At 44.3% G+C, this 16,226-nt stretch overlaps 1 protein-coding gene across 1 annotated transcript in view; it reads left to right on the top strand.

Moving 5' to 3' along the window:
* Window positions 1-6,742: 6,742 nt before the first annotated feature.
* The window catches only part of arid1b (AT-rich interactive domain 1B), a 35,123-nt gene continuing 25,639 nt past the window's right edge, over window positions 6,743-16,226 (top strand). The window contains exons 1-3 of the mRNA XM_070926120.1: window positions 6,743-7,456; window positions 10,544-10,735; window positions 14,866-15,009. Coding sequence (XP_070782221.1) covers window positions 6,758-7,456; window positions 10,544-10,735; window positions 14,866-15,009 — 1,035 coding nt within the window. The 5' untranslated portion in view covers window positions 6,743-6,757. The remainder of the gene's footprint in view (window positions 7,457-10,543; window positions 10,736-14,865; window positions 15,010-16,226) is intronic.

The following is a 16,226-nucleotide window of genomic DNA, read 5'->3' as shown; positions in this document are numbered from 1 at the left end:
CTTTTCATTGGACAAAATGAACTTCATACAAATGTCTTTACCTCGCTGATAAATAACACAAAGTAAAAGAGTTTAAAGGGGTGAGGATCACATTTTCACTTGCTGATTTATCATCTTGGAACAAAAGGCTTTGAACTCAACATGAGTTTAAAATCAGAATGTATTGATCCAGATGAGCTGAGTGTTTTTATCTGTCGACAAATAAAAACATGTCTGAACTGAAACCTTCCTCCTGATTTTATTTTGGAAATCAAACACAGTATGTTTTCTCTGATGCTTCAGGGCCTGTAATAGTAGAGGCTGGACTTCACTGTTCACATCAGGCAGACAGAGAAACCCCTGGGGTCCTTTTAGCTCTGGTTTGGTCTCCACCAGTACCAAATATCTGGCTCTTTGTGTACTGACCATATTGATATTGATTCCCCCCACTACATTGCTCCTCCGTTCCCTGCACTGGCTACCGAATCTTGTCTTGTCTGATGCATTTGTCAGTTCTCGGAAAACCATGGAGGGAAATAAACTGGGGGTGAGTATCTGCACCGTCAATGTGAAAAAACAACTGCACAAAGTTACTTTTTTTCTGTCCGATGACATCCTGATTAACTTCCCAGTTGTTGTGTGACATCTGGGCACCAAGCAGAAAATAGAAACGCTGTAAAATGATACATACTGTACTCTAACGTAATGTTTTCTTCCCTGAGCAGAGACAAACGGGGCGCCCTGCAGTATGTGAACAACTACAAACCTCAGACTGAAGGCCAGCAGCTCCGGATTCTTCTTCATGGGCCAGTTGGAGCAGGAAAGTCCAGTTTCATCAACTGTGTCCAAAGTGCCTTACGCGGGAGGTCGTAGAGCTGCTTGAAATGACGCACATGCTCGGCCAGTCTACTTTCACAGGCGTCCATGTTGAAATGTTGCATCAAGCCATCGGCTAGTTTAAAAAATTTGATGACGCCATTTTGGGCGCACAGACACTACAGCTTTAAGTGTGAGGTAACATGAGGCTGTAAATTTAGGCTTGTGCAAAGTTTTGTTGTACAAAAATGATGTAGTGTGTCGTTACAATGCACCAACCTGATCCACCTTTTCTAGTACTGGAAACACAAAGTTCCTGCTGCAGGAAACGTTATGTCACGCCTGCATATCCTGTTATATATACATATCCACATTAGTTACGATTAACATTAACGATAACCGCCATAACACATCAAGAAGAAGAAGAAGAAGAGTACACTTGTGCCATCAGCTACACGCTTTTGTTTATGTTGTCGCTCCAGTGTAGAAGTACTATGAGCGCTCTGCCTACTATTACTGCTACTGAACACTTCAGATGCGCGGGTTCAACCAGCAGGGGCTGTCAATCATCCTCTTCCTGCAGCGAGTCCTTTACCAACTGAGAAAGTCAGGGAGACAAAATCTAATAACATTTTTTCAATGCTGTGGTTGACTGTGGTGTGCTTTTGATTGAGTCGGGCGGATGTGTGGGCGGGACCTCGATACTGCGGCTCCGCCCCCAATCACTACTGCACAGACTCTGGCTCCAAATGACGTCACCAGAGCAAGATGGCAGCGGCCGTATCCGGGAGAGTTTGGCTTTTTGTACAGTGGGAGGAAGTGGAGACGCGTCGGCCATCTTTATATGCAGTCTGTGGTGGAAACGCGTCGGCCATCTTTATATGCAGTCTGTGGCGGAGATGTCGGCCATCTTTATATACAGTCAGTGGTGGAGATGTCGGCCATCTTTATCTACAGTCTGTGGTTTTTATTTAATTACTTTTTTAAATAAGGAAGACATCATTACAGTTTAAGGACAACAGCTTGATAAATTACTTTAATAACCATTATCAAGTTACAACATTTTACTAAACATTTTTATTAACTTCTCAAGTCATGAACTTGTGATTGTTTAGTCTCAACTATTTGGACATTAATTGAAACACACATAGTAGAAAACAGTAATTCTACAGTACAATTCAGGATTTAAGAGAGAATATATTTTATGTCTGTAAAGATTAGATCTAAGTAAGTTGTTTGTCTAATTAAATTTTGTTGTATGTAAATGGTTTGTTAGACCACTGAGTTGTTGAATTATAGCACCACTCATGTTTATTTTTTAGGAGCGTGTTTTTTATTTGAAAAAATAGGAAATAGTGAAACCACGAGGTGCTGGAACACCTTGTCTTGTTACTCTTCATCTTGTCAACACCAACAGCAGCCAGACTTGGCAGATACGAAGGTTAAAAGTTTCATCAACTGGTGGGCTGGTGGCGCTACAACACTCATCTCACATTTTGGTCAGTAACTTTGGAGTGGCACGCTTATCAAACGAAATGCAAATTTCACCAAATTTCACACATAAAAAGTTTGGATCGAGCTGGACAAAAGGTGCACTATATTTTGAGTTTTGCCGCAATTCATTTTCAAAGCTGTGATGATGCGACCTTTTTTATATAAACAGACCTATAAAATATAAAATCTGAAGTCACATTTCTTCGCAGACCGGCTCTGAGGGTCCCTGTGAAAACTCACAACACAAGGTCAGAAGGTGTAGATCGCATAACTGACTGAAACATTCTCTCTGAAATTGATCTGACATGATCTAGGGTCACGTCACACTCACCACCTGATATCTGGTTGTGATTGATTATATATGAGTAAATAACCTGGATTTTAGCAATACAGAACACAAAACTTCAAATGTTTGTCATCAATCACCAGAATGTCTTAGAGAATGAGATGTTTTGTTGAAAAACGGTAAAAAACGTCACCATAATCTGTGGTCTATTATGTGGTCCGTCAGCTCAGACTGTGACAGTGAATTGATTTTGAGCAGCTTGTATCATCAGGGAGCTCCAGCAGAGGGCAGCAGGCTGTTATTTTCTGTTGGCTTCCAGTTGTTGAATCTTCTTCCTGTCAGGATTTCAAGTGTGAACACAGATTTCTACCCCGGAGGGAACAGAACCAGTCAATTATATACTTTAAGCCGCAAAACATCTTTAGTGGATCCTTAAAAGATCATCATCGCGTTCTTAAAGTCCAACTGAAATCACATTTAGTCACTTTTTGTAGTCAAATATAATGTCAACATGTTTTTAAAATGTATTTTTAACAGGTTTTTTATTAATAAAGGGAAGAAAAAGGGTCTTTTGGGGAAATATCAGAAATGCCCCTGTCCATGTTTGATGGCTTGCAGGTTGAGTGCCGGTGTTACAGTGTAAAGTCAATGAGCTCGGCCTGTAGCGTGTTGACAGTGTGTTGTTGGTGGTATTGAAGAATAAGAACCACATCAGTATCTAACTGGACCACAGTGACATTAGCAGTTTACATGCTGTTTAATGTGCTGCAGCTGAGCAGCTAATTAGCTATCTAGCCGTTAGCAGCACACTTTTACCCTGTGAATGTTTGTTTGGTCGCTCGTGTGTTCATGCCTGACAGTCAGATCAGGCAGGTAAGTCAGAAGAGAGGCTCAGGCAAGGATTTTCACCATCCCCAGTCCTTCATGTAGAAATCAGTCCACAGGCTGTAATAGTCGGGTAATTCGGTCGGTAATCGGCTGTAATTGTTACACATAGTACCTTTACGTAAGCCAAGTACCTCAGCTGTTTGGGGCAAACACACAAGAAGAAAAACACTCTAGTGCTCAAATTCACACAAATAACGTATTATTTGCTTTGCAATCAGCCTGAGACCACCTTAATTTAGCTTGAAGATATTCTTTCATCTTAGGATATGGACAGAAACATGTTAACATGTCACGAGGACTGATGAAAGAACTCTCTCTAGTAGTACATTTACATTAGTATCCTAGTTTTGATCTGATTTGGGGAATGACGTTTACATGGAACATGAGAAACCTGGTTTAACAGTATCCAGGTTTCTTATCATGTGTCTTGATCCCTCAACATCTCACCAACAGAGAATAATCAGACTCCTGGTTTCTATCAGAGTACTCCACTTAGCATATCCAGGTTTCTCAACACCAGAATAGGATGTTTACATGCGCAACACAAAAGTGGGATCCTCCGAAAACCTGATCATAACCAGGATACTGGTGTGCATGTAAACGCACTCATGAGAACACACATTATAGACCCAGGCGGAGCACTGAGGATGTGCGGATGCATGTTTTGGGGTTGATGGTCTTTAATGTCTGCGTCATGTTTTCAGCAGCAGAGCAGAACTCAGTGTTTTCATCAGTGTGTTTCTGAGAGCTGCTGCTGCTTTCTGACCCAGTTTCCCTGCTTGACTTGACTGGGTTGTTTCCAGTGCTGCTGTGGGAGGTCCCTGCTGGGTCCCCTCCACACACACACACACACACACACACACACACACACAGCTCAGCATGCTCTCTCATGTGTAGGCAGTAACCAGTGTTTACGTATTGTGACTGCAGTGAATTTCATTGAATCCATGACACCAACTAACCTCCTTATTATTTGTGTCCTGAATACTCTCAAACAACAGTCACATCATCTTTAAAAGGTTGATTTGATATGTTCCCTGTTTGATCGCACATTGCAGTTATTTTATTCAGAGCAGAACATCAGTGAGTGCATTTCCATCCACCTGTTTTTATGCGCATAAAAAAACATGAGTGGAAACATCACAAAAATGTTTTTACGCTTGGCTGAAGTGCAGAAGTTGTTGTATCAATAAAAACAAAATGCGACAAAGTGAAGCAGAAACATCTGTGTGAGGAGGAGGCTGGAGCCTTCATCACAACACAAATGTCATTTTTCCATCATGTTCTCCACATGGTTCTCCATCGTTTGAGCTTCGACTGGAGCTCTTTAATGACGTCATCTCGTCATGTCCTCCTCTTCTTCTGTGGTGGTTTAATGGCAGCGACTGGAGAATCAGCTCCACCAGCTGTTTATTAGCCTCGCCAGCTGTTTATCTCAACGAACAAACTAATAATCGCATAACAATGTGCATTAATCGCATTTTCTTTTGCAGATTATCTGGAGGTTGGGTTGAAGTTTGCTCTACATTTGGATGGAATCATCTTTGAACGAGTTTACTGTTTCTCTGATGTCTTGAGATGATGAAATTTGATCCATGAGTTTGGAGGTTTATCAGACACTGAAACACACACAGACCTACAGTGTCTCATGTTACCCAGCAGAGAGTTTGCAGTGACCTGGTACTCTTAGTTTGTGGTGGATGTTTACATGCTGGACTGGTCTGAGGAAACTGACTTCAAATGGAATTTTGTGAGGTTTAAACAGTAAATGTCCCATTTTATCAGTCTATTAATCAGGCTGTGAAATTTAAAGAGTGACTCAGTGAAAACTGGAGAGCAGGAGGCCGAGCACGATACGGGTCAATATGAACACCATTGGAGAATACATCTATGATTAAGGAAGGATTATTCATTCATTTTATTTTATTAACAAAACAAAACAAGCACGTGTGTCTTCTGGGGAAAAATAAATCATAGCTCTGTATGTGTCTGTTTCATCTCTCAGACTCTTTGGAAAAAGGTTCAAGACTTCAAGAACCAGAACTTTAAGTATTGATTGTTTTTTGACACTTGGAGCACGTCTAAATCTGCACTGATTGGTTTCAACAAACAGATTTCCTCTTGATGTTAAAGTGACATATATGTAATCACATATGGAGGGTACACGTGTAGGACGGTGAGTATGAGCTACAGCTGAAACAATTAGTCAATTAATCAATTAGAAAATTTACCGAAAATTCAGCAGCGACTATTTTGACCACCAATTAGTTTTCATAGTAAAATAATAATAATATCTCGGGACCGTTGGTTGTTTGGTTGTTTGAGAAACTGTGAGGAGCAGTTGGTAGTATTTTCTTACATTTTATGGAATAATACTCTTTAGTTGCAGTGTAAACTATTGTATATGTGTATTATATGGAGGTATGTATTGGCACTGTGGGCTTTACTTATGGCACATGGGTGTTGCTGTATGGGGACTTCTGGTCCTTGAGGCGGGTACCTGTCCTACCTGGAGCGACCTTATTGACAGAACTAGAAACGAAAGGAAAAGCAGTCTCTGAAACATTAAGTTTGACTCTTTATGTCAAATTCTCCTCCGGTTGTCCTCCTCTGTCCACCGTGGTGACCGGGAACAACTGCCCGGGCCATGCACACCTGACCGTGGCCGCGCAGGTGGCAACAGCCCCGGTATAAGACGGTAAGAAGAAGCCGTTGATGTTACCGAGAGATTTTCAGCTTCAGACTGGGAGAACTGGTGGTTCTGCTGGAGCTGCACCATCAGCATGAATAATGTATGGACATCCTGGAGCGGATCCAAGACCGGCTCCGGGGAACAGAAACAGCACCGCGGGAGAAAGTGAAACCAGGAGAGAGCGCGGGGATAAAAGGCCGGGGTCCGTTTCTCATGTGACCGACATGGAAACGGGGATGCTCGGCGGGCATCGAGTGAAAACCCTCGGCGGCAGTGGCGGAGCCGCTGGTAATTTTGGACCCCCTCCTCCTCCTCCATCATCATCATCATCACCATCATCATCATCCCACCGTACACCTCCGCCGTTCAGCCAGTTTATCCAGCAGCACCAGCGGCAAACCCACAACAACAACAACATCATAAACAACAACATCCAGCAGGGCCGGGGGGAGCCGCGGGGAGAGAGCAGCGGGGACCGACAACATCATGGAGGGAAAGAACACATCCTCCTGGTGGGGAACAGCCGAGCGGAGGAGCGCCATCACCAACACCAGCTGAATAACAGTGAGGAGGAGGAGGAGAGGGAGGAGGAGGAGGAGCGGATGGATGCCAGCCTGGGATCAGCCACCAACACCACCAACAACAACCCTCCTCCGAGTGGGACCAGCTCTGAGTTTAATCATTATTATGGGAATGGAAGAGGAGGGCCTTACTTTGATCAACATGGCGGACAACAAAGCCCAGGGACTGGGGTAAGAGCGGCGCACTCGGTACACAACGCTATGGATCAGGTTCAGAACTCCCACGAAGGGTACAACAACAACAGCCCGTATAACCACTACCCGAACTATCGACCCGGCTATGGGAATAGTGGATATGGAGGCATGATGAGTCCCTCACGCCAGGGGAATAACCTGATGGGCCCGGGCAACTCGGCCGCTGCTAACCACAGCAAAGCGGCTATGACTGCCTCCAGCTCCCCGGCCGGAGGTGGAGTTGGCGGCGGCGGCAACAACGGAGGATTTCAGCGGTTCCCCGGACAGAGTCAGCAGCAGCTGCACCCGTCCGGAGCTACACCGACTTTGAATCAGTTATTGACGTCTCCGAGCACGATGATGAGAGGTTATGGAAGTGGATATCCAGATTATAATAATCCTTCTGCACAACAACAGCCGAGCATGGGGCTGGCTAAAGACATGGGCTCTCAGTACGGCTCGGCTACTCATGGCTGGGGAGGACAACAAAGAAATCCACCCACCATGAGCCCGGGGAACAACGGGCAGGGCAGCGGCAGATCCCAGGTGAATAACGCTTTATTAAACTGCGGTTCATTGTTGTTAGCTGGTAATAAACTAGTCTGACTAATGAGAGATAGTCATCTTATTATAGCTAACCTGCTAGCCTACGTTATATCACCCAGTTAGCCGCTATGCTAACCCAAATAGCTAACGACAGTTAGCTGGTGAGCTAGGTGTATTTTTTTTTAACTTCCACTGCAGATAGACGTCATTTATAGAGCTCGACGCACAAACTTGGAATTTTGTGACGAATACGAATAAAGGTTTGTCCTCAACTAATGGATTTTATATGCGACAGTAAATAACGGCCGTACGAGTTAACAGCAGTTCGTAAAGTCAGTGTTTCGATTCCGTGTCCAAGGTGACTCCGTTTTTAGCTTGCTAGGCTAAGCTAACATTTTTTAGCTACTGTTAACCGAGCCGCACAGGCCTGAGGAGGCTGGATGTATATATGACGGCAGCTCGCTCACTGTATGCTCTGTGGTGTACACTGTGATTACATTTAGCTCATATATTGTGGAAGAAAGTGTGAGAACACTGACATGCAGACAGGACTTGACAATTAGCTAGCTGCGGCCGCCTGCCGTTTTTTGACAGCTTCGTTCAACTCTGACAGCCACTAATTGCTTCTCATATGCTAATGATCTCTTTTGAAGTCATGTGAGGAGTGAATTTGTTTCCTCGGCTTGTGTTGCCCTCTCTGTCACGCTAATAGACCACCGTGTAGACAGGAGTTCAGCTCCATGTTGCCTCCTTTCAGCTTCTGATCTGGCCTCAAGTTTGTTGGCAGGGAGCCCGTTATGGCCCCATCTCCACACAAGAGCCCTGACCTTCACACATGCAGATTAGCCATGTGCCCATTACCACCGGCATAACACTGGAGCGAAATATTCGTCATGCTCCTCCAGCTGCCCCCGCCGCAGCCCGGGCCTGCTGGAGGCCTCAGCCCCGGCGCATGGCTCCTGTCCCCAGTCAGTCCTGCCCCACGTCGGGGACAGTTCACCATGACCACTGCTCATCAAGACACGCTGGAGGCGTTTTAGTGTCTGAGTTTACTTTAAGATAGTAGGAGGCTTTTTGCACTGCTTGCATAGAGAGCTTCAAACTTCTAACGATTATTTTCATTATTGATTAATCTGATTATTAATCGATTAATTGTTTGGTCTAAAAAAAAACATCAGAAAACCAAAGACACCCAATAAATGTCCTGTTTTGTCCGACCAACAGAAATATCCAGTTTACTATGATGGAAGACCAAGAAAAGCAGAACATTCTCACATTTGAGAACCCGTAACAATCACATTTCCTCTGCATTTTTGCTTGAAAAATGACATAACGATAATAGATTATAAAAATGATTTCTGAACATTAGGTCTGATGATATCACCAGTTTGTGACTGTCGTCTGTTAACATGGAGTCACAGAAAGAAGCCTCCGTTTCTCTGAGAGATTAATCCCTGACAGTCTTTGACAAACCCAGACGCTTGTTTAAACACACTAAATGCTGATTTGCTGAAGTATTTCCAGAATCATCAAAGACCTTTCAACTATCTGGATTCAAAAATATTCCATCCACTGCACCTATTTTTTAATCAAGATAATAAAACGTGTTTTTATCCACGTAGCCCACATTAACAATCAGTTAAGTCATTTAAATAAACAGAGTAATTTTCAGTTTTAAAACCACATAGAATTTAACTTTTTAGTGAATCAGATTTCTTTGTCAGCGAACTCCATCTGCTGATGTAGACCGTCAAGATGTGGTTGAAAGGGCTGGAAAAAGCCAGTAAGTGGAGCCTCCTTAGTGGAGTTAAGATTTTATTTTTCAAATTGTTTACCTGTTCCCCAGGTGGAATCCAAATAAAGATGGTAAAACCTGCTCGTTCTGCAGGGTGTGAGTATCAGAGCTGAAGCGATTGGTCGATTAATGGATACGGTGATCTACAGATAATCAGCTATTTTGATCGTTGATATCTTTGTTTGGGGCTGCTGGTCGCACAAAGAAACTATAAAAAAACTATAAAGTCGGGACCAGACGAGACTGGACAGGACTGTCTGGATCAAGATCAAAAGTCCCATAGAAATACTTTGGTATTAACAGTAAAGCAAAATCGGTGATATCTGACAAATCTATATCATCTCATGATATATATATATATATATATATATATATATATCTCATATTGACTAACCCTTTATGAGAATCAGGCTGTCAGATGTCACGCTGAGCTCCATCCTTCTGTTTACATCTTGATCAGGTGTTTTCCAGCTGACAGCTGTGTGGACTTGGCAGAGCTCCAGAGCTGCTCGACGTGTTTGTGTTTTTATTTCCTCTCCGTGAGCCGACTGATGGAAATGTGTCGTCCAAAGAAAACATTAAAGAACGGGATTAAATGTTTTCTTTACGTGTGTAAAATCCAAAAATGCTTTCTATTTTTAGCCGCAGCAGTGAAACATCTGTTCTTGCTGAGTCACTTCTCTCACCTACTATTATGTCAGTGTGTCAGATACAGTGTGTGTGTGTGTGTGTGTGTGTGTGTGTGTGTGTGTGTGTGTGTGTGTGTGTGTGTGTGAATATTAAAGCGTACCCAGGCGTGACTGTTGACTCCAGTTTAAAGTGGCCTCCCAGGCGTCTGGATTGCTCACATGTTGAGTGCTGCTTCAGTTGAATCTGAGACTTTGTTATATTGTACATTATATTATTATACATTATTGGCATGTGATGTGTTTACTGTCCGATGCCGGCTGGGCGATAAGCAAACTGTGCCTCCTCTGGGAGAAACTCTATTCAACGTGCTCGTTGGTATTAAACGGCATCAGTGCTGCAGCTCAGCTGTTGAGTTTTCACCCAGCTTTAGTACCATCCTCCTCAGACGCGCTTGATGTCTCTGATACCAGTTGATAAAACAATCTCTCCACAACGTCAATTTACCTTTTATTTTTTTCTGGAGCTTTCAACTGTGTCACATGATCTTCATCAGCAGGTGGACTTTTTCGCTTTAAAAACACTTCTTGGGTTGAAAGTTGAAGGAACTTTGTAAAAAGACTTAAAGTTCACAGCAAACCTGCACTGCGGTCTCTCTCCTCCAGGTGGCGCCCATGGACCCGATGGCAATGAAGCGATCTCAGCTCTACGGTATGAGCGCCAACCCATACTCCCAGCAGCAGGGGGCGCCATACTCCGGCCAGCCCTACGGCTCCCCCTCCCCCCACAGATATCCGATGGGAATGCCCATCAGAGGGCAGATGGGGATGGGAGGGATGCAGTATCCTCAGCAACAGGTAGGAGGCGCTGTATATCTCCTCCTACACGTCTCAGTTATGTTGTAGTTTTGCTGTAGTTTTTCTGTAGCAGCCTCACAGCCAGAGTTTGTATCTTGTTGTCTGATGAAGCAGTTGAAGACGTTTGTTGATGTATCATAAGAACTGGATACTGGACGTAAAGATGCCGCCTATTCAGTCCAATAAGAATTATACACCAGAGAAGTTTCTAGCTTCTGGGTTTATTTCCGGGGTCTGCAGCCCACTGGGAGAAGTTGGAAGCGAGGCTGAGCGGCGGCGCCGTGTCCAGGTCTTATTGTACGTCCATGGTTTGGAGCTGCTGCGTCAGTGTTTCCTGCCTCACTGAAACTGAAACTGGTGCGATTTCACCTGTTTTGAGTTTGAGCTGGTTTTTGTTCATGAACCGTCCTGCAGATTCATCTGCAGCATCACCTCCTCGTCACTGTGGACGAGCCTCTCGGACCACAACAGAGCTATTGATGTTGTCAGACCACACAGCCGCTGCAGAGCCGGGCCGGGCCAGGTCAGGCCGGGTCAGGCTATTCCTGGTGCAGACTGGGCTGAGGCTGTTTATAGACTCCAGACGGCTGGTTTGGGTTCACTGGCGACCGATGCTGCCTCTGATACGTCACAAGAGCAACTTTCTGTAGCTGGAGTCGGAATAAAGATGCTGAGAGTTTGATTTCAGTCAGTTGCATTCAGTTCTAATGGTGACAAGTTTTAAAACGTCTATAGAGCCTTTCCAAACCACAGCTGCCGCACAATCCAGCTGTTCATCTGCGTTATCAATATGTCTCCAGTTACAGATGAACTTTGTTCTCAAAGACGAAGTAAAAGCAAACGCAACAGTACATTTTTGAACTTAAGTTTTGTGAAGTTTAAAATTGTAAAAATAATACATTTACACTGGTGCGGATTATATTTGTAATAAGCCAATAATGGCTGTGGCATTACCACAATGAGTAGAGTATTTGAGTAGTCGATCAACTATTTTGATAATCAATTGATCATCTCAGTTGTCTCTCAAGCAAAAATGTGTCAGTTTGCTGGTTTTCTTTGTCAGTAAACTGAACATCTTCAGGTTTTAGTCGTTTGTTCAGACACAAAGCAAACTGACGACGCCATCGTGGTCTTTTTAACATTTCAGAGATTGAACCATTAATCGAGAGAATAATGGGCAGATTTATAGATAATTGAAATAATGGTTGGTTGCAACTGTAATATCATCCCACTGATGTAAAACTATATGGCCAAAAGTATGTGGACGGGGCTGTGACAGCTGGTCAAGGTGAGTCTAGCCTTGGGTTGGTTGATATGATGATTATTATTGAGGGCGATGTTACAAGAACAGGACAGATTTGTGATACTTGAACATTTTGATATGATTTATTCGTCAATGTGATGAAGTCCCCTTTCATTTGTTTTAGTTTTGGTGTTTAGGTAAGTTAGGCAGGACTGCAGCCTCAGGTTTCTGCTGCTGCCGAGAGGATTTCAGGAGGATTTCTCCGTCGTTGTCTCCTGCTGTTCGTCTCTGTTCTCTCAGGTCGTGGATCACTCAGATCACCGTTTTCTTCCCTCGGAGCTTCTCCTCCTTCAGTCCTCTGATGTGGAGTCGCACCCTGAAGCCTCTCAGAGTAACGCTGACGTTGTTACATCATTACAGGTTGACAGACGTTTGTTTTTGTTCAGCCGGAGGGAACCTGTGTCAGCGTCCTCTACTCGCTGAGAGGGAGGAAATGTAATGACTTGTATGTGAGCGGGGCCCCAGACGGCCCCCGGGTCTCCTCCTTTATTAACTCTCTGATTCCAGATGAAATTGGATGTCGACCCGTCGGCTTCCCCCTCTGCGCTGCTTAGATTGATTCTGGTTTCTGGAGGTTTCTTGTCCACAGTCCACACAGGTCAACAGGTCTGCACAGGTCTGTACAGGTCAGGTCTGTACTGCACAGGCCTGCACAGGTCTGGTCTGCACAGGTCTGTACTGTACAGGTCTGCACAGGTCTGCACAGGTCTGTACAGGTCTGTACTGTACAGGTCTGCACAGGTCTGTACAGGTCAGGTCTGTACTGTACAGGTCTGGTCTGTACTGTACAGGTCTGTACAGGTCAGGTCTGTACTGCACAGGCCTGCACAGGTCTGGTCTGCACAGGTCTGTACTGTACAGGTCTGCACAGGTCTGCACAGGTCTGTACAGGTCTGTACTGTACAGGTCTGCACAGGTCTGTACAGGTCAGGTCTGTACTGTACAGGTCTGGTCTGTACTGTACAGGTCTGTACAGGTCAGGTCTGTACTGCACAGGTCTGTACAGGTCTGTACAGGTCAGGTCTGTACTGTACAGGTCTGCACAGGTCTGCACAGGTCTGTACAGGTCAGGTCTGTACTGCACAGGTCTGCACAGGTCTGCACAGGTCTGTACAGACACACAGACAGGAAATCCAAATCCATCTGAACGTCTCACTGTTTCACAAAAGCTGCTCCTTTAAGATGATTTGAGAAACGATGTCACATGTCTTGCTGGTTACCTGGACACCTCCCTCACCTGGCTGGGAACTCAGAAACGCTCCACCTTCAGCCTGAAAACTCTTCACCGCAGATGATGGTGCATCTGTAGTGAAGAGTGTGAATCACTCATCATCATGTTTTTCATTCTTGGCTTGATCATTTAGTTTATAATCTGTCAGAAAATGTGAGAATCTTGAAGATCGTGTTGGCTCTAGTTTGTGGCCTCAGCTCAGTCTGGTTGTGACCTGCTTACATCATCACTCTGATGTTACGCCGTCACCACTGAGAGTCGGAGTACATGCGGGAGGTGCTCTTGAGCAAGGCAGTTAATCCTCAGGTCCTCCGGCAGCTGCTCGCAGCTCCGCCTCTCACAGGTTGCAGCGAGGTTGCGTCTTATTGCATGTTGTGGCCTTTTATTCTGGAGGAGAGGATGTGCTTTCAGAGGGATAACGATCTGAGGAGGGGGGGTCTGTGGAAGTACTGGAATACATTTCAACCCTGGTTTAGTCTCAGCCGCTCTGTGGTATAAATGTTAATGTGGACGTTGCATTTCAGAGAGCAGCAGTTTAAAGGTGAAACGCCGTGAAACTTGTTATAGCTGATAGAACGGCCTTTTCAGACACGTACCTTTACATTTAAATGTTCTGGTTATTTTACATGTGAGACGTCTTGTCCTTCAACGCTTAGCTCTGCTGGTCGTCTCTTGTCTTAAACGCTGCACCAGAGGCAGACCAGAGCTGATCTGGAGTCAGAAGGAATGCGTTTAAAATCATAAATGTTGCTGCGTTCAGTGACGATCATCATGTGATTCTCCTGTGACTCTGAGAGTCCTGTGAGTAAATAACAAGCTGCAGAAACACCAGAGACTCCAGCAGTAAAGAGGTCAGAGGTCAGTGGACAGTAGATCGACTGATGTATAATAATAATAATAATAATAATATGGAGTATTATATCATAGAGGTTTACATTTTGAATATAAGTCACTTTCTCTATTAGAATATCACAGCATGGCTCCATTTTAATGATCTCCTCAATGTTGCGATGAGACGCTGGACTCGATAATGTGATCATCATTTTTCATTTGGGCTCTAAATCCTACAATACCCATGAGCCTCAGCTGCTGTTGCCATGGCGAAGAAGCCTGCCAGAGGTGTGAATAGGAAGTTAATTTGGAACAAACGCGGTGCTGTAGTTTTTGAATTCATCAGTTATTCAGTTAAAAGTAATCGTTGAATCTGTGTCAAGGTGCATTTCAGTAACAAACATCCAGTCACTGATTGAAGTTCAGTGATTGGATGTTTGTTACTGAAATGCACCTTGGGAGTTGTAGTTAACTTCTTCTCCTTCAGTTTTTATGTTGACAGGCTTTGTGTAGCAGATATTTATTTTCATGTTGTTCATCTTTTGTTCTGATGATTCAACAGAAGAGTTTCATGTCCGTCTGTCACCAACGTTAACACCTCAGACAAGTGGAACGTTATTTTTGTCTTTTTTCAAATAGTTTTTATCGACTGGAGAATTAGCTCCACCAACTGTTTATGTCGACAAACCAACTCTTAATAATCTCATAACGGTGGTGGATGTTAACACTCATTTATTTGCATCAAAATTCTGTTCGAATCCTCAGATGGGTTCTCAGTACAGTCAGCAGCAGCAGAACATGGGTGGTTACGGTCAGCCGGGTCAGCCGCCGTACTTCAGCCCCCCCCAGCAGCAGCCCGCCGCCCCGAGCCAGCCGCTGTACATGCAGCCCCGCCCACTGCCACAACAGGTACGACTGAAACTATTCAATTAAATTTTCAATTCCATTCAATTTTATTTATATAGCGCCAAGTCACAACAAAAGTCACTTTACAAATAGAGCAGGTCCAGACCGACTCTTTATATTATTATTATTATTATTATTATTATTATTATTATTATTACAGAGACCCAACAGGTCCCACCATGAGAAGCACTATGGAGACAGTGGACAGGAAGAGCTGAGAGACAGACAGAGATGGAGAGACAGAGAGAGACAGAGACAGACAGAGATGGAGAGACAGAGAGAGACAGAGACAAAGAGACAGAGACAGACAGAGAGACGGAGAGAGGCTCAATGCTGCTGCTGTTCTTCCTGCAGATGTTTCACAATAAAAGCCTAATAATGTGAAATAAGATTGTGAGAGAGACTGAACAGCAGCAGCCAATTACCAGAAGAGGAGAAAACGGAGACGTCTTATTAAGTGGAGTCAAATTTAGGTAAAAGTCCACCATTCAAGGGAGTATTTAACAACTGAAAGTGGGCGACGGTAACACGATCAGACTCCAGCTGTTGTTCTGCTCAGCGAGTCTCTGATCACAGCTCTTCGTCCTTTCTCGCCACCAGACTGAAATAAAAGCGGGTGTTTCAGAGGACCGCTCAGTCGAAACCTCCAGAGAGTTTCAAGTTTCAGCTTCTCTGGCATCGTCACAAAGTCCCAGAGGCTGATCCCAGCTGACATGCGTTGTAAAATAAAAAAGCTGTGTATTCTCACCCGCCTTTTTTTGAGTGACCTTCATCCCGACCAGTTAGCTGCTGAGCTCCAGTTACGTTTCATATTAGAGTATAAGACTGGAAATAGTGCCCCCTTAATGAAGCATCTCCGTGAGTGTTTAGTCAGATCAGTTAAACGATCTCAGAGTTTCAGAGTGTCGATGGAGTCAGTTTGTTCTCCATCTACAGTGAAGTGACGAAGAGGAAGCCCCGACCTTCATCAGCCAGCAGAATGTCCTGCATAAAAACAAGAGGAGGATCTTTCTTTCTGACAAATAACATGTACAGGAACCAGCACAGCCCCGTCGGCTGAAAGGACCGAAGACAAACGGGCCTGTAGTGGACCCTGTGAGGTTCTGCTGTTTGTGTCTGAGACGTCGTCTCACAGTCACTTTATTCACTGCAGACAGAAAAGAAAACACGACATTGAACCAGGCAGCTCAGCCTGATGTGACCAATGTACAGGTGTGTGT

This window comes from Enoplosus armatus, chromosome 19 (assembly GCF_043641665.1).
Source record: "Enoplosus armatus isolate fEnoArm2 chromosome 19, fEnoArm2.hap1, whole genome shotgun sequence".
Lineage (NCBI taxonomy): Eukaryota > Metazoa > Chordata > Actinopteri > Centrarchiformes > Enoplosidae > Enoplosus > Enoplosus armatus.
The sequence above is the reverse complement of the archived record's forward strand: the minus strand, read 5'-3'. Positions and strand labels throughout refer to the sequence as shown.